Source organism: Myotis myotis, unplaced genomic scaffold (assembly GCF_014108235.1).
Source record: "Myotis myotis isolate mMyoMyo1 unplaced genomic scaffold, mMyoMyo1.p scaffold_m19_p_4, whole genome shotgun sequence".
Classification (NCBI taxonomy): Eukaryota; Metazoa; Chordata; class Mammalia; order Chiroptera; family Vespertilionidae; genus Myotis; species Myotis myotis.
The window spans coordinates 29,359,353-29,384,754 of NW_023416346.1; the positions used below are offsets into that span (position 1 = coordinate 29,359,353).

Sequence of the window (25,402 nt, forward strand, 5' to 3'; positions counted from 1 at the left end):
TCTGCATCTTTGCCTAGCAGCTCCCATACATATGAAATCTAACAGTTTAATGGAAAGGATATAAACCATCTGCAGCAACATATTTGTTTAAAAAGGAGACACCAGCATGAAAACTTAGCAACTTTGAACCAGTTGAAAGAAGAGCATCTGCCTGATATTTTTATAGTGGTTATATTGATTGTTCATCTTTCATTCTTCTTGTGGTTTGTGTTACTAACATATTTGTATTAGTTCTGCCAAAAGAATCCTTGAGAGGAAAAAGAATTTGTAAATTGTTACTTTAGTGGGAGTAAAATGTATACAAGAATTAAAGTTCCCTATAAGCTTTGGCACTTTGGCATGCAGTACATTAGACCTTGAAAGGCCTTTTACATTTTGAGGGCCCAGTGGGGTCAGGGATCCCCCTTTCCTGTTTACCTTTTCATGGAATGCTTACATTTATTGGGCACCTACTCTACTCCAGACATTGCGCTAAATGCTTTCACATCTCCTCACAGCAACCCTGCTTTATAGGTGAGGAAACTATGGCTCAGAGACATTTTATAACTTTCCCAAAATCGGAGTTGTTATATAGTAGAGCCAATACTGATAGCTCTGTTTTCTGATTACCCAACCTGGAATTTTACCACTACACTACACTGCCTCCTTTTTAAAACTGTTTTTGTACGTCTAGGCTGTACACAGTATAAATCACTGGAAACGATGAGATTTTCTGACTTTCTCATGACCGTCTATCACCACTTAAACAAAATGCAGGGCCCTGCAGAAATGTATTTTGAATAGTGGCCCAGTGCACAGATTCGTGCACGTTGAAAGGAAATTAATTAGAAGAAATACTTTAATATCGCTATTCGCCCTTTCTCTATAATAGAAGTGTCAGAAATAAAGTGTCAGGGGTACATTGTGCCAATAGTTGATCTTCAGACATATTCTGTCGACACTGCCACTTTCTTTCAGCTTCAGAATGTCAACAAAAACAACCAAATTCACAATTGACAATGACAGATCAAAACATGCGCGTGCGACTGGAACCAGCAAGAGCTTTATATGTATGGCACATGCATGAGTCAATGTTTATTTTTTAATTGCCAGTGCATGTCATATGTACCAGCCAGTCTGATGGACGTACAGTCGGTCACTTAGCCTTTATATATATATATATATAGAAGATGAGTGAGAGAGACATGTTGAGAGGATTGGGTACTGATTGAGCAGTGCCAGCCCAGGAAGGTTGCCCAGCTCAGCTATAAGACAGCATGAACTCAACAAATTTCTGAGAGGATAAGGAAGGACTACAATGAAAATGTAATTAAGAAGGGAACAAATATACACTCGTTTTCTTTTCAATTTTGTCCCAGGTAGAAGTACAACAATCATGGGGCTGTCAGATTTCTTGGTGGCTACAGATCCCTATCACTTCTGTGATTTATCTCTCTTAAGAAGCTGATGAACTGGTAGCACAGTTAAAGGTTGATAAGTGGGTCCAAACCAAATTAACAATGGCAGGTCATTCTAGGGTGGACCAAAATCCCAGGCTTGATCCTAGGTTCTCTTCAAGATCCTTAACTCCTATACTAGGTTATAAATTCATAATTTGGAGTTGGCCTAACCTCTCCAGCACACTCCGCTCCAGTGCACTTCTAGAAGCAGCCTAAGAGTGTGGCACGAAGCCTGATGAAATGGTTGAGCCCCACCCTACCATGTCAGAGGGCAGAGGAACACCCCATCTTTATAAATAGTCAGGGTATGAACAGTGGAAATAGGAAGTAAGGTTGAGCCTGGCTAAATAAAATATTCACTGATGCCTGGGCCCTGTGTCCTGGATATGGAGAAATAAAACTTAGGGAAACCTCATCAGAAAGTAAAGAACCAAGTAGATTGAACTGCCTCAAAAGGCATAAGCAAGTCTTTGAACTTTATTATTTCAAAAATGCCTGATGTGCTAGCTTGTTGATTTTCATCAGTAATAAAGCTTGATTTCTATCTGAAAATCTAGGACCTGGCATTTTGAAATAATTGCTGGAACTTTATATAAGAAAACATTTTATATCTTTTAAATATTATATGTAGTGGTCTCTTTATTTTCTTATTTGAGCAGAATTTGTAAATTGAATTATTTCTAATGTGTGTACTGCTATGTACAACTAACTGCATATTCAATCTCAATCTATCTCGATACAAATCAGAGGGACTGACTTTCTAAAAAGAAGTAACTTGAATTCAACAAAACAACTTTTTTTTGTATTGTTTCCATAGCATTAGATAGTCAGCTTGACTTCCCTCCTCCCCAAGTGCTTTGGAATCTTGTAGCCCAGCTTTATTTACTGGTTTCTAAACAAAGTTTAAATATACCCAAACTCAGCCTTGCATAATTCTCCCCTACATCTACTCAGTGACAGAAACATGTTTTACATGTCCATTTTCTTTCTCCCTATTCCTGAACATTTCCCTTTCTTTGGTCCAGGAACTGGAACATAGGTATTGTCTCACTTAATTTTATCTACCATCCTGTGAAGGCAGTAGTATCATCCCCAATTTGCAAGTAAAAGCTCAGATTTAAAGGACTGCGGTCACATATCCAGTAAGTGATGGACCTCAGAGAAGCTTAGGAGCCTGGGATACTCAGTCTCTAACACTGCCCTTCCAGATCCTAACATTCTCACCATGGCCCCATGGCAGTGATCCCCACTTCTAACTAATCCTGTGGAAACAGACTAGCATCTAATCAAAATTGGCCTGCCTATTCAAATTCCATCTAAGCCCTTTACTACATTAACTATCTTGAAGATGAAGACTGAGGCATAGACACTAAGTCATTTATTTTTAATCTTGGGAAAAATCAAGACTAGAACCTACTACCTCTGGGGGAAACATTATTGAACCAGGCTGCCTTCTTTCATGCTGCTTGGAAAATTCTCATGACTCTTTCACCTTTTTTATTTCACACAAATATTCCAAGATGCCCAAAAGTATTTCAGGCACTATTTTTATTCTTTTGAGTTCCCATAAAGTTAGTGTGCATGTATATATTTTAGAGCTATATGCTTTATGTACTGTGGCTTGAAAGCTTTTCATATTATCATTTTATAAATGTTTTCATAATCACCCAAATGCTGCAGTTCACACTGTGTTATCAAATATAAAATAAATCTCCTAACGGTAAATGCACAAGTATCTTCAATAGAAGATACTTGAAGTTTCCTTCCCAAAGGAAACTTGATGATAAATTATCAGGTGTTCCATCAAAGCTACAGAACTGATTTTTAATCCCTATTGAAATCATTGCAAGTGCTCCAAGTTTTATCCATTGTGCACTTTACATGCCTTCCCCCATAATTAACATAAATAAATTAATGTCTTACAAACTTCAATATTTGATGCCCTATGAGTCCTGAGGATATTTAAAGGAAGAAGAAATGTAAAGAAAATGAAATTCTTAAGCAAGATTACTGATATGATAGGACTAAAGAGTTTGGGAGTGTGTGAAAAGTGCCTCTTTTCTTCCCTTTAATAAGTCCTTTACTTGCTCTTGGGCATATTTTAAGGTCCTTTTCATGCTGCATCTAGAGTTGAGCATGCTTTGTATTTCATGCTTTGTCTATGAATCAGTAGAAGCCAAAGTTATTTCTGCTTTAAAATAACAGAGCCAGGAACAGCTAATCTCTTTTCATTCTGAGTTCCCTACATTATTTTACTGGACAAAGTTTGTGTTGGCTACAAAATGGGCCATTCATGACATCTATGAGAAGGAATTTAGGTAAGAATGAAGAGAGATTGTAGGATATATAAAGACTCCCTCTCCTGAGGCCATTAAGAAATTCCAAATTGGCACTGTTTTGAATAGTGACATTGCATTAGCCTTGCTAATTTCAGTAATTCAAGCTGATAGTCTCTATTTACCAATCTACTAGATGAAACCTTCCCATAATAACAGTACCAATGTGCTTCTCACCTAAGGTGAGTTGATATTTTAAAATAGGCAGTGGGCCCAGCCGGGGTGGCTCAGTGGTTGAACATCAACCCATGAACCAAGGGTTCACTGGTTCAATTCCCAATCAGGGCACATGCCTGGGTTGTGAGCTTGATCCCTAGTTGGGGGCATGCAGGAGGCAGACAGTTGATGTTCCCATACCTTTCCCTTTCTCTCTCTAAAAATAAATAAAAACATATTTTTTAAAAATAAAATAGGCAATGGGAGGAAGGTAGTGAGGGAAGGGAAGTTGGAGGGCAATCATTGCTAGCACAGTGGTATCTCTCAGTATGAAACTCTTTGGAAAGTAGTATATGTCTTTACTTCTTCAATGAGGTATGTCCTACATGGTTGAATTAAATTCATTTTTCTTTCTTTAAGCAGGAATGACAATATGAAACATGGGATTTGTCACTCCCATATCTCATCTTATCTGACCTCTTTCATTATCTCTGACTTTTAATTGTCTTCATTTCAATAATCAGGACTGGCAAGATAACCTATCCAAATTCCTTTATCTTTAAGTGGGAATATGTTTGTTCTTCATTTTATAAAATGTGCAAATAAACTGACATATAGTTAATGGCAAAAATTCCAGGGGGGAAGCCCTCCTTTTTCAATGAGACTACATTTAAAAGAAATTCTCCAAATCTCTCTCAACTAAACTGGCATCTCACATCATGCTGGAAAAATGTACAGAGGGAAATCTTCAGAGCCTCGCCAACTTGAGAAAGTAGATTGCCAAGTGTTTGAAAGGGTTTAGGGTTTCATTTGAAGAGCACTTACACCCCACTGTGCCTGTGCTCAGGTACACTGAACACCAGTGAGGCAGTGCATTGGAAATCTCTCTGAGTACAGTGATAGCAAACCTGCAGGTGATAAGGCATAGCCAGTAATCCATGCCTTCTGCACATCTGGCCCTGTGACTTGGGTTTCCTGTCAGTGAAGAAGACAAAAGCACACGATTCTTCCCTGAACAGTTTGGATCATAAAACAATTAAGATGAGATACATATACATATACATATACATATACATATACATACATACATACTAGAGGCCCAGTGCACAAAATTCATGCACAGGTGTGGTCCCTAGGCCTGGCCGGCGATCAAAGCATGAGCGTCTGGCATGGAAGGGCAGGTCCCAACTGACCTCTGGGCCCTGGGCAACACCTGGGCACCTGGGCCCCTGCACGCCCCCCCTCCGCCTGAGTCATCGGGCCCCTGCCCAGCTCCCTCTGTGCCTGGGAGCCAGGCAGTGGCCCCGCCCTCACCACTGCCGCTGGTCACTGTCTGTGGGGCGATTGGCAGGGCAATTGTGCTCTGCTCGCACCTGCCTTGGCCTGGCACCGCCTGCTCACCTGCTCCACCATCCCACCACGGTCCTGCTCTCATCGGGGCCCATTGAGGCCAGCAGTACCTCCACTGCCACCTGCTGCCAGCGCCACCAATGCCCACCATGTTCTGTGCTGCCCCCTGGTGGTCAGTGCACGTCATAGCAAGTGGTCAAACTCCTGGTTGAGGGGACAATTTGCATATTAGGCTATATATATATATATATATATATATATATATATAGAGAGAGAGAGAGAGAGAGAGAGAGAGAGAGAGAGAGAGAGAGAGGTAACATAAAAAGGGGGGTGAAGGTAATGTGAAAGCATGAGAGCTTTGCTTAGATTCCAGAGCAGTTTTTCTCCAGAGAAAAGTCTAGCATTAATGGTTTTCTCAAATAACTTAAGTAACTTGCTTGTGAAGCACATAAAGATTACAATTCATGCCCTAACTGGTTTGAGGACTGAAGGGTCCCGGGTTCAATTCTGGTCAAGGATGCATGCCAGGGTTGCAGACTCGATCCCCAGTGGGGGGCGTGCAGGAGGCAGCCAAGCAATGATCCTCTCTCATCACTGATGTTTCTATCTCTCTTCCCTTTCCCTTCCTCTCTGAAATCAATAAAAATATATTTAAAATTTTTCTAAAAAAAAGAAAGTATTCTCTGCGTAAGGGCAGAGCAGTAGATGTCTATGGTTCAGACTTTCCCAGGTTTCCCTTTTCAGAGCCCTCAACAGGATCTGCCTTTGCTCAGAATTCCCACACTTGGTTCATGCCTCTCTTGTGGCACTTAGCACATTCTAACTTGGAAACAGTTATTTTTATACTCACCTCATCTTAACAGGATAGAGAGCTCCTCAAGGCCAATTTCTAGCAAACAATAGATGCCCAAATTCACGTTCATTTTTATACCATTTTTATACCATCTCCTGCTAGATGGAGAGCTCCTTGAGGGTCTGCTTCATGTCTTACCCTATAGCAGCAGTGCCTGGCCTGCCTGATTCCCAATACAGCAGTTCCTCAAATAATATCATTTTCTTCAATGTAGTTTCCTTATAACATTGAGAATGACATAGGAATTTAATGATTGTTTATATCAATTAACATATAGTAAAATTGGTTTAGTTATATATCATTTCACTTAAAGTCACAGAACCTATCAACAATTTTAAGTGAGGGCTTGCTATACATCAATAAATATCGCCAGTACTCAAACTGTTTAAGTAATTGCATTGTACTAACCATACTTAACATAAACCCTTCCATTCATCTTGGGCTACCACATCCACCATTCATCCACTTCAAGGGGTTATTCATGATAATACATTAAACCAAAATGTTTCAGAAGGACTCAGGTAATGATACCAAAGATAAGGACCCATAATTTGATATATTTTAACCCTTTTTCCCCCAAAAGAAATACTCTGGAAATGACAAGGTTTAGAAGAGGTTTTAGGGAAAGAAGCTCTAGAGAAAAGGAAAAAGTAGTGTGAGGTCAAGAAGGTAGGGTGAAAGAAACCCTTAAGTGAAGAATGCTGCCTATGTCTGTTATCAGGGCCCCACAACCTCTAACTGCTGCCTGCCTGCCTGACTGGCTGGCTGGGGCATGAGAAAGGTGAAGCAAACAAAAAAAAATCAAGTTGAAAAGGAGGCCCCCCTAAACTTGGTTTTAAGCTTAATACTAAGGAAAAAAAGATTTGAGGATTACTTACCTTCTTGTTAGTCAAAGGGGGGCTTCAGATTTCTCCCCTGGGTGACCTAAGCTGTAATCTGTCTCTATAGCCCTCTGTTAATACTCCTGCCATTTGTGAGGAAATTATAGAGACTGGAGAAGCTCAACTTACTTCTTCTAATTTCTTGGCAGAAAAATTAAAAAGACAACAGAAATTGCCGTCTGACTGATATTCTGAATGACATAGGGAATACTGATTGGGACAAATCAATCAAAGAAAACAATCTCTGTTTAAGGAGAATGCATCTTTAATCGTGGTAATTCCATTAGTAAATTGCTTTCTCTGGTATAATTGCATACCTAATTACAGTTTGCTCATTTTTATTTTCACTTTACATTGTTGTTTGGGGCTTATGCAGTTGTGGATTTGCAGGCTGAGCTATGACCTTATTACTGGCATTAAAAATCCTAGGTCAAGTGAGTCTCAGGACCAAATGTCACCATTTTAGAAGTGTATCAAGGGTCACCTGACAATTATATTTCCTTTAGCACTTTCTCAAGAGACTTATTTTTCACCCTCTTACTGATTCAGATTCTCTTCTCTGATAAGTATCCTCAACATCTTCCAAAATAAAATTGTGAAAATAAAAATTAAAAACAATAGTAAAATGGGTACAACCAGACCATAGTGACAAGTTATATACTAGAATGTGCTCCACAATCCAATTTCTGTAGTTTAGTGTAATACTGACTTTTTTTTTTTCCTTTTTTCTAAAAAGTCCATATATGTGTGTGTGTGAATATATATACTAGAGGCCCGGTGCACAAAAATTTGTGCACTGGCAGGGGAGGGGAGGGTGGGGAGGGTGTCCCTCAGCCCCACTTGTGCCCTCTCACAGTCTGGGACCCCTCGGGAGATAACCACCTGCTGGCTTAGGCCTGCTCCCCAGGTGGCAGATGGCAGGCCCGATCCCTTGGTGCCTGCCCCGCCTCCCCGGGTCGCGCACACAGCAGGGCCGATCCAGGGGTTGGGGCGCCACCCTGGGTCAGGTCGCACATGGATGCCCGGACGGACCGGTGGATCACTGCTGCACCGCCTGGCCACCCTGGTTTGGGTCGCACACGGACACCCGCTGCCCCAAGTCGCAAATATCAGGCCCGGATCGTGGCAGGGCAGGCAGGATGATGCTGTCCTGCCCTGCCTGCAGTATGCAAATTAGCCGCCATCTTTGTTGGCTGTTCATTTGCATATCACGCTGATTAGCCAATGAGATATGTAGCAAAGGTATGGTCAATTACCATGTTTGTCTATTATTAGATAGGATATGTGTGTGTGTGTGTGTGTGTGTGTGTGTGTGTGTGTGTGTGCATACATATGTGTGTGTGTGTTTATTGATTTTTGAGAGAGAGAGAGAGAGATATGCAAGAGAGAAACATACACACCTGACTGGAGACTGAACAAACAACCTAGGCATGTGCCCTGACCGGGAATCAAACTAGGGGCATTTTGGTGCATGGGAATGACATTCCACCAACTGAGACACCTAGCCAGGGTGCTAGATCATCATTTAAAGAAAATATCTCCTTTCTCTCCCAATCTTTTCCAACTAGTCTTTCCCAACTTTTGTCCTACTGTCCTGCAATTTACTTCCCATGCAGCCTTCATTCTTACATGCCAGGTTTATTCTAGGCATATATAGAAATACACCATATAAATGTAGAAGTGTATGTCAGAGGATATTCACCACAGCATTGTTTTGCCAGGGGAAATTAGAAACAAACTAAATTACAATCAAAGGGGAAATGGCTAAATATGTTATATTCATGCTATGGTATTTCTTGAGAGGATTAAAAGGGATGAGGCAGTTCTACTTGTATTAACATGCAAATATTTCTATGCATATCATAGGAATATGCATAGAAAATAAATGTGGAGGATGGTTTGCTGGAGGATAAGACAGCTGGCTGCCACAGTCCTCCAGGTGAGAGATGATGAGAACATAATCTAACTAGTAGCAATAGCAAGCAATGGCAATGGGAAGGAGAATTCACAAAATATTAAGGAAACAATTTACAGGATGCAATAATTAATTAGGCCTGGAGCATAAAAAAGGAGGAAGAATATAAGGTGATTTGCAGGTTTCTCGCTTGGAAAATTATATGGCTAGGTAGAGGCATTTACTTTTCAGTAAGTTGAGAAATCCTCGATGATAGATAAAACTAGGGGCAGAGATGACAGCATTCAAAACTTGTAAAGTGAGAAGAGGAGAGGACCAAGAGAAAGGAAAGTAGCCTGCAAAGGAAATAGAATTTAAGAAAAACAGCCTGCAAACGAAATTTCTGTGAGGCAGAAGAGGGACCCAGGAAGAAGCTGTGGAGGAAAGTAAGGGGGACACCAAGTTTCAAGGCAGAGAATGGCCAACAGTATTGGAAGCTGCAGAGAGCTCAAGATGAAAAAGAAAGAATACATATAAACTGGCATGAGGGATCTTATTGGGTATTGAGCTGATGAAAATGTTCTAAAATTGATTATGGTTACACACCTCATTAAATTATTGCATTGTACATTTGAAATTTGCTTGAAATGGATGAATTTTATGGTATTTAAGTTATACCTCAATAAAGTTTTTTAAAGAAAAAAGAATCCATTGGGATTTAGCTTGGAGCAAGGGGAACTTTCCAGTCTAACCTTTCTTTTTAATGTTTCTGAAAAGCCCCATGAAGGAAAGTGACAAGAAGCACATGAGATTACTGGTGCCACATCTTGATCCTCCCTCACTCTCTTGCAATACCAAAAACTACTTTATATGTTTGATTTGTTTTTCATCAAGCAATTAGTATGATCACTCCTATTCCCTGTCTTCCTTTTATTAATTGCAAAATGGTTAGTGTATTTATTTTATTTATTTATTTAGCTTATATATCCAGAAGTGTAGGTTGCCAGGCTATAAGGTCCCAGTTTTTATCTGTTTTTTGCTGTTAATGATTACATTTTAATGTATTGAAACACAGCTTCTTTACTGGCCCTTCAAAGTCTTTTCACTCTAAAATCTCATCATTTGTTTTCTGTTACCTCTATTATAGTATATTGCCTTGTTCTTCTTGGCCATTTCCCTTCTTATTTTGACTTGACCAATAATAAGATAGATGTATTTGTCTTGGTTAATGAGTATATTTGATGTACTCTGTAGACAGGTAAAAACAATATGGAAAACTCATGCCCCTTCTTAGTTATAAGAAACCAGAGCTACCCTTGACCGTACTTAATTAAAGTGTTCATTTTTTACCAATAGCATCTTCTTTTTATTTTGGTTCAATATCTTCTGGCTGGTTTTTATACTTTTCATTAGTAATCTGACCATCTGGCTGCCACCTTTTATAGTAGAATTTTCCTTTTTCCCTTTTATATCTTTAGAACCATGGGGTTTGGCCATTTGGCATCTTTTGACCTTTTCTTACCTCCCTTTGGACTTGTTCTAGTGCTCACAGAGCTATTTGTATGAGGGTCATTCAGCTCTTTCTCCTCAGTTGCCTTCTCCTTGGTTCCTTCCAAGTTATGTCCTAATTGCATTCCCAAAATGAATTTTCTCTATCTGATGAATTTTATTCCCTTGGATCCTGAGTGATACCATTATGAGCAAGATGTCTATGACCTCCAGGTTGGTGTGGCTTAGTAGTTGAGTGTCGACTTATGAACCAGGAGGTCACGGTTCAATTTCCAGTCAGGGCACATGCCCTGGTTGCAGGCTCCATCCCCAGAGTAGGGTGTGCAGGAGGCAGCCGATCTATGATTCTCTCTCATCTCTCTCTCCCTCTCCCTTCCTCTTTGAAATTAATAAAAAATATTTTTAAGAAGAATAAAAAAGATGCCTATGACCTGTGAATTACTGTTAATCCTTGCTCATTAGTAGGTAAAAATTCTATGTAAACAATTCCTGACTTGGTTGCTCCACCTTCTATATAGGCAGTGCCCTCACATTACCATATATATATATATATAATTTTATACTACCTGATAACATTCACATGATTTTTTGAGACCTAGCCCCAGTTTAGCAAGCTAGAAAGATTATGTGGTTCTTTCTCCCCACCTTAAGCAGGTCAGTAGTGACTCCCTTACATTATGTCTTGGTTGATAACTCCTTGGCAAACTTAAAGCCCTCCTCTCTAAACTAGTTGTGATTCACAAAAGACACTGATCCCTTTCTTTGAGAGAAGATCCAAAGCAGTCCTTTAGATTCCCCTCCAGACAGTGTCTGTGTCAGAAGGTACAAATGCAAAGGTCACTTGAACACTATCCCTTCACCCTTCATATCTGCTATGAGACCTCTAAAAACTTGAATGAAATCCTAGAATTCAGGGTTGGAAGGGTCAGCAGAAGTTATTTACCTTCACCTTTATTCTATATTTGAATCCCTTCACCAATATCTCTACCAAATGGCTGCCCAAACTGTCATGGACCACCTCTGGAGATAGATCTCACTGCCTAGAGGCAGCCTACATAATTTTCTGGTTGCACTAAGTGTTAGAAAGTTTAAATTTTTTATTTAAGTCTAAATCATTTCCCCCTAGGAGAAAGACAAGGCAATCAAACAGCAGTAACTAACATGGCATGGTTATGGGGCAAGAAAAAACTGAAAGAGGGAAAGAGAGAAGGGAAATTGAGCAAAGAGGTTATGAGCAGGTGCAGGAGGTCAGGCAGTGCCATAGAAAGAGGTCCGTGGCACTATAGGAGCCAATAATGGAATCTGGGTTGAGAAGCAGGAATGGTGCTGAAAGGTAAACAATAAGGGAATCAAACAATAAGGGTGGAAGCTTAAGGAAGGAGATATTATAACCTTTTCTAAAATAAATGAAAGCCAGGTTAGAGGTTTACATCAAAGTGGGAAAGAATAGAAAAGCATTTATAAGATTCAAAATCTATCGGAGGATTCCAACCTTATCCTTTGCCTAAGGATATGGAAAAAAACATTGTGGAGACAGGAGAGAATGTTTAGTAGAGCAATGACTGGACAGAAGAGAATAATTGGACATAGGACATGAGTTTAAAGAGCAATGGAAAGAGAAAATGAAGTGAGTAGAGAAATGGAAAAGGGGGGGGCGATGAAAACACAGAACTTTTAGGTTAGGGAATTGTATTTATTCCTATGCCAGCACATAATTGTATTTTCCTGGCAGTCATCCCACAGACCTCTATTAGGGGAATAGGGTGCTGGTATGTTTTACTGTACTGCCAGGACTGAAGTCTTAATGCTTTGTAGTATTATAGCCAAGCAAATGACTTCATTAATGAAGCTATATTTTGATGTCACAGCAGCAGGCACTGAAATTTCAATCACCAGCAGCTCCTGCACTTGGGAATGAGTGGAGATGGAAAGGGCAAGGCGTGGCCCAGAGATAGGTAGATTGTGAAGCAAAGGCAAGGGTCAAAAGTATGGGAACCAAGTCATGAAGGTATGAAGAGAAAAATAAATGGAACCTGCTCACCAGAAAACCTATTTTCTGTCCAGCATGGCACACAGAATGCAAGCATGTGTCAGCTGCTTACATAGCAAGGCATCATGTTCCAGGCCGCAAAAGGGAATAAGAAAATAATCTTTGTAGATTCTATTCACACTGTTGTGAACAAATGCTGTGGGTAATGAGAACTTGCTGTTGTCAGAAAGGCTTTGGAATCTAGAGGCAAGGATTTGAGCCATGCCATTTACTTCCAGAGCCTCCTCCATTGCCCTTTCTTTGCCTTGTCTTCCTCATAGCTCAGCAGGACTCCTTCTCCTAAGGAAATCATCAGTTAATGAGAATAGACTCCTTGGGAAGTGTTTCCACTAAGGAGGTAGCCCTTCACCTGCACACTCTCAGTAGACTGGGGATATGTGTTTATTCATGTAGCCATTGATTGATTGATTGATTCATTCATTCATTCATTCATTCATTCAACAAACATGTTTTTAAATGTTTGTGCTAGCCAAGTATTGTACTGTGTTTGAGCTAGAGAGGAATAAGACTCATTTCTTACTTTGATGAGGCTCATGGTTGAGTTGAGGAGAGGAAAATAGCAATGACTAACTCAAATTAGTGGTATAATACAAGTACAATCCAATAAATAGAGAATGAAGTGATTAATTTGGGTGGATGAGACGGGAAGGCTTCCTGGAAGAGGTAGAGAGAGAGGGGGGGGGGGAATACCAGGCTGAAGAAACAGCATGAAGAAAAACATGGGAACATCAAAATACTTGCCATTTTCAGCAAATGATAAACGGGATAGTGTGACTACAGTATATGGTACTTGGGAAAATATATAGGCAGTCAAAACTGGAAAGGAAGACAAGATGAGATGCAGAAGCTCATGAATGCCGTATTAAGGAATGAGGGCTTTATCCCACATACAGTAGAGAGCCAGCAGAAGATTTTGAGGAAGAGAGACATGTGATTTAGGAAGAGTGTTGTCTTGTTCCTGCTGTCACACAATAGAACATTCTTCTTCCTGAACAGCAGTGGGCCATTGAGAAGCAGTGAGTATTTTATCTATGGGGTATTGAGGACTGTGGTGCAGTGGAAAAGGAGAGAGGCTGAAGGAAAGAGGAGATGATGCCTGTGTGAATGTGAGAATGGGGAATTACTGATAGTCTAGATCTGAAGATGGGGAGGTAGGAGTTTGGAGCCAGGATGACAATGTGTTCTTCCAAGTAAACTGAGGGGAAAATAGTCTCAATTCCTCCAAATGCTGTTGATGCTGAGGGAGGCTTTTCATCTATCATTCATGAGGATACCTGCCTGCTATTGATTTCTGGCCTGCAATGTTTTCACACCCAAGCTGAGTATTTTTCAGAATGTAAGCCATTTTAACCTATTAACTATTATAATAGTAATTTTCCTTGCTTTGGGGCATTACCAGGACATTGTAAGCATTTTAGGTCTCAGATACACTTTTTGTAAGATTTACTAAGGCTGATTAAAAATTGAAGATTACCAGACTTTGGGTTTTCTCATTCAAGTATATCTAAAGCCCTACCCCAAATTCTATCAAATAATTTTTCATTGAGCATCTTGGAGCTTGGCCTCCAAGGGACTATAAGGCCACTCCCTCACTCTCCTGATCACTCAAAAGCAATTGGATTTGGCTACAACAAGTGACAGTTTGTGTTTTCCTTCTGCATCCTCAAATCCCAGTGATGTATACATACCTCTGTACTGCATCATGCCTGAGATTTATATTATAAACAGAGCTTGGTGAATCTAAACTACTAAATTTCTGTTAAAAGTAATGAGGACAGAGTGTATTCTCTGATCAACTTTTTAAAATATTTTTATTGATTTTTTACAGAGAGTAAGGAGAGGGATAGAGAGTTAGAAACATCAGTGAGAGAGAAACATCGATCAGCTGCCTCCTGCACAGTCCCTACTGGGGAGTACATGCCCTTGACCAGAATCGAACCTGGGACCCTCCAGTCCGCAGGCCGACGCTCTATCCACAGAGCCAAACCAGTTAGGCTGGATCAATTTTTTAACGTGGTTTCAGCTTCACATCATTTTTGTGAATCACAAAAGTAAGTGTAAATTTCCAGAGGTTGTATAAAATTTCCTTAAAATACTTAGCTTTGGATAAAAATCCTTCACAAAATTTCCCTTATCCTTCATTCCCAATTGAGGATCTATATCTGCAATTCTAGGGTAGAGCTTAAATGCTTAAGTGTCCAAAAGACCTAACTTAACTTGACTTTAAAAGTAAAGGCTGTTTATGTAGCAAGAATAACAGCAAACAGCATTTCCAAAGCCATCTTGAGTTAGAACTGCGGAGGCACCTTCTAACAAAGTTTGGTTCTACAGACTAGTTAGGTGATGTGACATTGATAGCAAAGCCACAATATTTCACACACAGTTAAGGTGACAGTGCTTCATTTCACTCACTCTCAAATATCTCTGAAGACTAATCAGTATTCAGTGAATCCAAATCAACTCCTATTCTTTCCTCAAGTCACCCTATTGAAACTTTTCTCAAAAATCTGAAAGTCCTAATTAACCTGAAATATTTTATGAAGTCTTAAATGAGCTTGAAAATGGTGCATTTCTACTCTATCTTAAGGCCTTGCATGTTTTAGTATAAAATAGTGTGCTTCCCCCCTAAATCCCTAGGAAGAAGTATGCTATGGCTTCATGTACTCACAACCCACTGTAGTATAATCTGAAGATATACACACCCCAGATTGAGAGGCAGAGGCCTATAATAACAGAGGTCATGGCTATACTAATGGGAAAAGCCATTGTATTCTTTCAACATACCATAGTTGCAACTGAGGATGTTTGCAGGCTAAAATTAGCTATAAACAAAGAAGTGAGCATCTCACAGCCCCAACCCTCTTCCAGGAGCAGCCATTGTATTATTCCCAGGATCTATGATCATTTAGTAGGTAAGATTGGCAGCTCACTTGTTTATCATGAAGGTGCATAATGAAATGGGCCCATTCTAAAAGGAATCCCATTAGACCACTTAAAAACCAGAAGCCACAACTGTGCCAGTTCCCTCCTCATCTGATTTCTGAAGAAGAAAACCTAGACTCTCAGAAACCCAAGGGTCATTCACAAAGTCACTTTCTTCTGCTTTCAAGTCCAGGTAGTCATTTCACACCTAAAAGTTCACATAGGAGGGGGCATTGGTATGGCATGAAGGAGGATTGTGTTGAGGATAAGATAAGGAAAACAAGATCTGTTTGGGATTCATATGTGAATGGCAGAACCCAAGGGCTTCTGTGGGAATGGGCAGCAGAGTGAGCAGTAGTGCAATGAACATAATTTCTCCCGAGATTTCCTCAGTTTCAGCCTCTGGGGTCTGCCAAGTTATGTACTGAAGGTTTCGCATATTCATGTCTTGGGGGCCAACTGTACACAGCAAATGCAAAACACAGGGATAGTAGTATTGCTCTGTTGCTATATTGGGACCAGATTGAAGCCATCTGCTGGTGCAAGCTTGGCGAGAAAGAAACCCCCATGTTTGGCTCAACAGCAGCATTCTCTCCCGTGGCATTTTGATAGCAGCTCTTCTTTCAGGCTGCCCTATGAAGTCTGCCTGCTGGTGAGGGTGAGGCCCTTGGAGCAGCAATTTTCAACCTTTTTCATCTCGTGGCACACATAAACTAATTACGAAAATTCTGTGGCACCACCAAAAGCTATATTTTCTGTCAATCTGATTTAAAAAATATGTATAATTTTGATTCATTCATACCAGATGGCTATTTTTGTGTTGGCTGTTGTCATTTTTTTATTTGACAATCTAAGAGAAAATAGGTCCATGCCCCTGACTAAATAGTCGGGTATTGCATGTTTAAAAAATTCTTGTGGCACATCAGTGTGCCTCTTGTGGCATACCACTTGAAAATCGCTGCCCTAGAGCAATGCATCTCCCTCCTTAATGCCATGAGCTTTGCTTCCTATTAAATGCTTAAGACCTCATTGGCTTTGTAAGGGCCCAAGCAAAGGCTTATCTCACTGGCTGAGAGATCTTCTTTGGCTGCCTGTGCATGACTGCTTGATGCACCCCAGGTCCAGTCACTTCCCCCTCAAAATCTTTGCGTGTACTGGCCTCAGTGGAAGTTATTAGGCCAGGGTTTAAAGAAAATAATGACAGTCCAGCGCGGACTTATTTATTGCTGGTGTCCCTTATCCAATATTAGAACAACTGAAGAAGAAAGAGGATTCAAAATTTGGTAACTGATGATGACCACCAGGAAAACTCACATTCCAAGAGAAGCAACTGATTGAACCTACTTGTTGATGGAGGCTCTGCTGGGGGCAGCCATCTTGGCTGCTGTGGACAGAGAAATGATTGCAGACTGCAGCAAATTGTGTCCCTCACTGGCCCCTAAGAGCCTTGGAATCAGAGAGAAATAAAACTAGAAGGAAATTTAGAGTCAATCCAGTCCAACACTCTTATTTAACAGATGGGGTGACTGAGTCCCAGAGGAGTGGGTAATGACTTGCCAATGACACAGTAAGTCTGGTGTAGCCTCCTGAGGAACTCCATCCATCAGGAGACTGAATAATAGTAAAGGGTTCCACACTGAGTACTTTACCCAAAAGAAAAAGCAGAAAAAACTTTCAACATAACTTGCAGACCTTAATGACTGATAATTATGTTAAAGGTTTATCTAATCTGCAACACAGAGGACATCAGGGCAAAATGAGAATCAGAGTTGAATGTGTAATCAGTACAGATTCTTGGACCTATCCTCTGGGCATAGTTAAACTGATTACAAAGAGAAACAGGTATTTGGACTTAACATGAAAATCTTGCTGACCCAAAAGTTTCTCACTGATAATCAACTGCAAGTCAGAAATATTTTATGTGCATTTTTACAATATGTACCTAATACAACAAAGATATGTTCTGGAAAATCACTGATGAACATTAAGTATGAATTATTTAAAAGAAAATGGTTTGTGGTGACTCCCCTAGTACATCTGGTTTGTAGCAAACTGAGCAAGTTTTGGTTTGGTGTATATTTAGCTTTGTCAGGTTTTTTTTAAAATTATATTTGCTACTGTCTAATCCCCAGATACTGTTCCCACAGGCTTCTTTTTTCCAAGACAAGATGTCTGACAAGTCTCTCCCACTTAAGGCTGTCCTCCAAACTGTTAGCAATGATTTTTCTAAAAAACACAAACCAAATTATGTGGTTTCATTACTTAAAAAATTCAGTGGCTCTCTATTGCCCACAAAATAAAGTTTTAGCATTCCTAATCTACCATGATTTAGCTGTTAATTGTCCTTCCTGCCTTACCTTTTATCACCCACAACACAGTACAGACATACACACACACAGACACCTCACAACAATGTATACTCTATGCTCCCTTCCATCATAGAGGCTACTTGTTCCTATTAAGTATTCCCTACAGACAATTTTTTATATTGTGATTTCGCTCAAACTGAACCCTCTGCCTAAAATGAATAACCATTTCATCAGCCCTTCCATAGTTCCACCCATCCTTCATGGTATTAATTATAGTCCAACTGTTCAAAAAAATCTTCCCAGATCCTTCTATTTGGAATTTTTATATCTCCCTTCTATCCCTGTGGTATTTTGCTTATGCCTTTATCTGTGCCCTTTCTACATTCTGCCAAGTAGACTTGTCTACTAGTCTATTGTCCTTGCTAGAGTGCTGGAGTGTGGGATTCCTGAAGGCAAATACTAAATCTTTTTCCAACCTTCAGGCTTAATGCTTGGGACATAGTAGGCTACCTTTAAGCTTATTGAATTAAATTAGGTTGTTTTTCCCCTGTTCAAGAGTGTCCATATTTATCTTTGACCAAAACTCGTATTTCCTCTATCTCCCATAATGCTTCCTCTGCTAAACTGCCCCCTTCATCTCTAATCTCCATGATGGTGGCCTAGGCCCAGAGTGTGTCTTTGCTGGAATTCCCATCAATATAAGCCCTAGGAACTTGGCTATCGGATTGGGTGAATATATTTGCTGCTTCTAAATGGGGGGCCTCAGGAAACATGTAGCCACAGCTTAGGAAACACAGCAATATATCATTCTGAATAGTTCTTGGGGCCCTTTGCAGGTAGAAGACTTGACCCAACTTTGTACCTGGGGCATCTAATGGCCCTGGCCATAACTGCTGATTTCTTCAGGGAAATAGAACTGATATGATAATTCCCATTCTGGCTTCTCAAACCCAGAGCTCTTCTCAGTATTTCACAAAGCTTAATAAGACTACTTACTCAAGTTTGTGATCAGTTTTATGTGAAAACACTGACTTTTCTCTTGCTTTTTATTTCATTGTGTGTGTGTGTGTGTGTGTGTGTGTGTGTGTCAGTGCTACTTTATTCCTTATACAACAGAATATTTTAATAAATATAGAGCAAGAGAATTATCTTTAAATATTGTTTCCAGAAAGGAATTTGACATTGGTTCAAAATAATTACTGGGCTGCCTCATCCGATGCAGCTTCCCTTTGCCACTGAACTGTTGGAATATCCTACTGGGTGTTTCATCCAGTGTTTCTTCCATTCCTTGGCTTCTTGGTAAAGTCCAGTGCCACAGCCCCCAAATCATGCTGTAGAAATCTTTTTACCCTTCCATTGGCCAGCTTGGCAGCCAGACTCATTTGAAGATACAGAGGAGTAAACCCAGTTTTAACTGGATGTGTTGGCTCCTGAGTTCTGGTAGTATGTATTTCACTATTCAAGAATTTTTTTCAAGAAGGAGTCTGTTAATGCTTAATCAGTGTAATCTCTTTAGTATACATTTTTTCCAAGAGATGGTATAGCTTCATATGAGGTTCAGAGTAAGACCTGCATTCAAATAGGACCTCTGTGATTTATCTACTGTGTCAATATGGGCAAATAAACTGACCTGAGTTTGACCTTTCTCATCTTTAAAAAATGGGATTTATAATACTTACCTCATGACATTGTTGAGAAGGTTTAATTAAATGAGATAACATAAATAGCTTAGTAGAGTGCCTGGCACACAATGAGGACTCAATAGTTGGTAATCATGTTTATCATTTCAAAACATAGGGTCCAAGAGATAGAAATAACAAAAGAAGTCTTTGGTGGCAAAAAGGATTAGAAACTACTGGAATCAAGATAACTGCTGGGTTTACCTTAACTGCTATGATACTATTATTTAGTGCTTGCAGATTATTTGAAGAGCAAGATAAGTAGTATAAGCGCTTAGTGGCAACATTAATTGATGTTGTTTCATCTTAATATTGGGAAAGGGGAATATCCAGAAAAGGAATTTGAAAGTGATTCTGAAAGTGCTCTCATTCGGGTAAATCCTAAAAAATACTCCTCTTCATTTAAGTTGAGAAGTTGCTGTGAGACCCAAGGTTGCCTTTCAACAGATATAACCATATGTGTTCTCAATTTTGATGAAATCTGATCATGACTTAAGCCTGTGTTATCCTTGCCGAGTGACAGCTGACCTCAGCCTTTTCTATGTGCTCTGCATAGTTCACCTTTCAGAGAAAGAGGTCTGATTTCCAAGTAAAGTGTTGCTCTTTGTTCTTTTCCTCTTTTTATTTTCTTTGTATGTATTTATTTTAGGGAGAGAGAGAATCCAGATTACAGTCTGTTGAGTTGCTTTTCCCTGGGTAAGAGGGTTTTCTGGAAATTTTTATTTTAATTATTAGTGGCGCTCAAGAAGAAAAACTTTCTCAGCTTAAGAGGAGCAAAATATAGTCAAATTCATGCATATTAAAAGTTATGAAATCATTTCTTTATACAGCCATGAAAAATAATTATGATTAATAACACAATAAAATATTTGTATTGAATAACATAGTTAAATGATTCAATAATATTTTTAAATTAATAGGAAAAATGTCAATACCCATTAGGTAAAAAGGTAAAAAAAAATATGAACTGTTATGTATTGAGAAATATAATTAGTAAACTAAAATAGAAAATGTTGTTCAGTACGAGTAATTCAAGTACATGCAAATTAAAGAAACACTGAGATATGGTATACTGACTACAATATACTTTTTCAATTGAGGCACAGTAAATTTGGTTCCCTCATCATTGCTGGCATTATAAACTGCAATAATCCTTTTGGAAAATAGTATTGCTGTCTATGTAACTCCCCCCCCCCCCCGCCCAGTTTTGATCACCTTCACCTTGCTGCCTGCTCTAACCAATGTCAGCCTCAGAGCCACCCTGATTCTGGGCCCTACTCTAAAGTCATCCTGGACCAGCTGAGTCTTCATACTTTGCTTCCTGTGACTTACTGTTTCATCCCCTGTAAGAGGAGCTCTTCCTTCCTTTTCCTTCCTTCCCGCTATAAATGCCAGTCATTTCCTCTGTGCCTGTTGCTATGCATCTCAGTGTCCCCAAGGACTGTTTCCAGGTCCGTTGGCCACAGGACAGGTGGCTGGTGAAGTTACTCACATCACATCACTTTCACAAGCTATTGAAATAGAAACATTAGTGGCTGAGTCTAGAAAAGCCTAAGGAGTAGATTTGAGCTTTAAATCTGGGAAAGCAAATCTGAAAGAACCTGAGCCCTGAGCCAGGGCTAGACATCTTGAATTTTCTAACAAACCACTATCTACTTAGATTTGCCTTCTGAGAGACTTTCTCATTAGGGCAACCCCAATATCCCAACTTCTTTTTCAGAATCATGAACATATCATAAACGGTAGGCAGTTAGAGAGGAAGATTCTTACCCATTAACATTTCCTTGGTCTTAATTTGCTTACTAGTAGTTTAAATCTTATGTATTAGATCAATTTAACTTTCTCTGGGGCTTTTTTAGAGGGGATGAAAAGACCAATATATAAGAAGAAATGTTTGGGGAAAATAAAACACCTTTTAATGACAAACTACCCTATCCTTAACTGTAAAGCAAGATTCCCAGGAGGAGATCTGTATGGGGTGTAGGACCCAGGAAAGCTGCACTGAGAGTCCACAATATCCCCTCCCCCATTAACACATACACACAAGGAGACACATGTAGTCACTCACACTGCACCTTAGATTTTGATACCAGTGAGATCTGGTGAAAATGACTTTCAAGTAGAGCTTTGCCAGGGAGGAGATGTTGCAAAGGCCCAATGTGCATCACAGGGTATGGATACAGCCACAGTCGAGAGGGAAACAGCCAGGTTGCTGCCTGTTGGTATGATCTCTGGAAGGAGCACCTCTAGCTATCTCATTCCTCTACCTCCCCCCCCACACACACTTTCCCATCCCCTGGCAGCTTTCCTTCCCAGCAGTCCAGACAAGTGTTTGAGCCATGAATAATGTACACCTGATAATGTTGGTAATCCTGTATTTAAAATTCTTCTTTAATTTTGGCAGAACTGGCTTATGATCTGGATGTGGACGATACTCCTGGAACCAAGCAACATGTGAATCAGAACGACAATGAGATAGTCGTCTCTCGCAACTGTGGGAATGGCCATTCCCCCCTGAAGGTTCTAACCAGCCTGGCAGTCTATGTGGTGTGCTTTTTCTTCCTGGTGCACTGAATTCCTAGTGCACAGCACCTGTGCTGTCCTTCAGCACCCTGTGGTCTTCCTCTATAAAAGGAACCACCTTCTTATTTTTTTTTCTATTTTTTTTAATCTCATATGCCTCCTCTAGCCATTAAGTAGAAAACTAACCATGTGTTATGTTTTTGAAATGAAATGGTATCTTTATGAGGCAGATAAATTTTAGTGGTAGTATAGATTGTCCTTTTGTAAAGAAAAAAAAATCAAGTCGTGCCAAATTATTTTCTTATGTTTGGCTGCTAGAACATGGTTACCATGTCTATCTCTCTTTCTCTCTTTCCCTTTGCATGGATTTCTTTGAACAAAAAAAAAATAAATAAACGCTGAAATAAAAATGCCTTGGGTCTTTTTTTTGTAAGCTCTCATATATGGTGACTATGTATTGCTTTTCCTCCTTCTCACCTAGCTTTATATTCAGCATAAGAAAATCTCATTAGGTGCCAACAGGGACCTTGAAACCTACCTCCCTAGTGTGTATATCAATCCTGGTCCCAAACCCCAGTGAAAGCCACTTCTTCCCAACACATACCCAATCCATAATCTCCATTTAGAAACATTGTGTTAGAGTGTCTTGTCTATGAAACTAATGGTATCTCAAAAAGTTCCACTGTCTCTTTACAAATTTCACTTTTCTGCAAATGCTTTGCCCAAATGGAAATCTTCTGTTGGGTCATGTACAGTTTCATGAATGACATTCTTTCATCTTCAAAACCAAAGAGATAGATCCAAACAGTGCAAACAAATCATTACCCAAGCTTCGTGTTGTGTCTCAGGCTTGTTCTCTGTCACACTTCTCCTGGGGCTGCTACATGGCAGAGCCAGCAGTTGCCCTGGGTTAGGTTGCAAAGGTTGTCACCAGAAAACCCATGATTTCTAGGAAACAATGCTCACTCTTGGCTCTAGGTGAGCTTCTTCAACATTTGTTTATTCAACAACTAGGTTTTCATCCCAGATGCTGGAAACAATAGAAGAAAAAAAAACAGATTTGATCCTTGCTTTCACAGAGCTGAAGGTCTGGCACCCATACAAATTCCACATCAGCTTTTTGTCAATTGTAGGCCCAGTATAATTACTTAAATTTTCTTTTACACATATAACATTACAAACAACAATGACACTATGCTGATATTTGGACATTCTGCTGTCAGAGAACCTCTGGAATAACCAACTTGCCATTGTTTATAAAGCCTAGCATATTGTCCATTTGCCAGGTCAGGTCAATAAAAACACTGTTGAGTTTTTCCTGGTAGTTAGCAAACTAAGATCCATTTTTAAAACTATATCGTTATTATTCAAAGTATTACAGCTGTCCCCCTATTTTCACCTATTGACCCTGTCCATCCCACTCCCATCCCCCCAGGCCTTCACCACACTATTGTCTGTGTCCATGGGTTATGCATATAAATTCTTTGGTTTATCTAATACAGTAGGAACTCAACTCCCACCTAAGGGATAAGAGAAACTGAATAAGTATGAGGAAGAGAGGGTGAGACAGAGTAAAGAAGTTTGAGCAAAGGTCAAGGACAGGAATGGGAAGTCCTCTTTGATTCTAGGAGGTGGTCCCAGCCAGGATCTCTGATTTCTGTCCAATGGCAGGAGGTCACCATGCGGGAAGCAGGAGGTATAATTTCTCACAACTTATCATTCCCCCCTCCTGCTGTCACCAACATACTTCTGTCAGGGTCTCCTGCAGAGCACAGGTTTCCAATATCCATTTTCATCCTTTGCAGAAATTTTCACAAACACAAAATGGAAATATTTATTTTAGTATTTCCTTCGGTTGGTTTTGTTGAAATTAAAACTACAATTAGTTTTACTTGTTAATATGGTTACAATGATTTGTAGCAGTTGGTAAGACTTGAAAGGGAATTCTTTTTATTTTTTAAAACATAATCATTTCTATATTTAACTGGAATTTATAAGAATCTTTGTTCTTTGATTCATGAAATCTAAATACCGGAAAGGTTTGCTCCTTGATATTTTATCGTATGATATTATAACACTACCAGACCAGAAGAAGGATCTAAAGCCCAGTTATCACTTCATAACTGTCCCTGTCATTCTAGAGGAAAGTTTTTTGTTATTTTAAATATGTTTTTATTGATTTTTTTTTTAGAATGAGAAATGGAGGAGAGAGAGAAACATCCACCATCTGCCTTCCGCACCCCCTACTGGGGATCGAGCCAGCAACCCAGGTATGTGACTTGACCAGAAATCAAACCTGGAACTGGTGACCTCTTGGTGCCTGGGACAACGCTCAACCACCAGCCAGGGCAGGAAGGTTTTTATTTTATTTGGCAAAAAAATAATATGTGGCTCTGAGACCAGGCTTTACAACTGCAAGCAGGAGAGGACTGTTTTAAAGTCCATTTTAAAGGAGATTGCCAGCTTTTACACACACTTCTTATTCACTTTCTATCTTCAGACCTCAGTTTCCCTCTTCTAAAATGGAGAGTGTTTAGCATCATTGTTACTCTGATTTTGTGGCACCATTGATTCTGAAAGGAAGTAAGTGCTAGTCCCTTTGCCCAGCACTGGTGTCATAAGGGCGCTGTTCCCATATGTCTCGCAGGACTTTTCTAGCATAAGATCATATTTTATATACTTCAGTTCCCAGAACATGAACCAAGCCAGCCAGTGTTTTTCCTATCTTGGTACACTGTCTGCCAGCTCTGGTCCATTCAGACTGAGTGATGAGGGGCAGAAGACAACTTCTCTGTAATATCTATGACCTGCTGTCTTCAGCTAAATAGTTGGGATTAAAATGGATAACCATACACATTTAAAAAAAACATGGAAAATTCATCATCTCTTATTGACATTTACTTTACTCAATAGCCTGTATCTTTTAGCTTTTTATCCATGTTTTTCCCTATCCCTCTATATGTTTTATGCTTCTAGTTTCACTGCTAGTTGGTGGCTTTTCATCTTTGAAGTGTTTATTCTGCTCTTTGATTTAAACTTCCTACACATAAATATGTTCCAATAGGCTTGGCAGCTGGGAAGTTGCCCAACCTTGTTGGAAGTTTCCAGGCTTCTTTCTCACTAGATACACATGTGAACCTCCAACAGCTCAACTCTGGTACTTGAACAAGGTTAAATCACAGAATAACACACCAAATCCCTAGACTGCAAAGGTCATCCCACAATCTTTGATTACCACCTAAGGAGCGGTCACATTAGGTCACAATACAGCCTATGTTGTTGCTGGACTCCTCCAATTTTTGTCAAATGTATTTTTTCAAAATATATATATACAGGCAATAAAAATTTTAACAATACATCATAAAGTTTTTAAAATGGTATTTACTGCCTGACTAATGTGGCTCAGTGGTTGAGTGTCGACCCATGAACCAGGAGGTCACTGCTCAATTTCTGGTCAGGGCACATGCCTGGGTTGCAAGCTCAGTCTCCAGTTGGTGGTGT

General features: G+C 39.8%; 1 protein-coding gene across 1 annotated transcript in view; it reads left to right on the forward strand.

Annotated features, from left to right (window-relative positions):
* The window catches only part of GPC3 (glypican 3), a 406,774-nt gene extending 384,469 nt beyond the window's left edge, over window positions 1-22,305 (forward strand). Inside the window, exon 8 of the mRNA XM_036305437.1 lies at window positions 21,783-22,305. Within this exon, the coding sequence (XP_036161330.1) occupies window positions 21,783-21,952 (170 nt within the window). The 3' untranslated portion in view covers window positions 21,953-22,305. The remainder of the gene's footprint in view (window positions 1-21,782) is intronic.
* The last annotated feature ends 3,097 nt before the right edge of the window (window positions 22,306-25,402 follow it).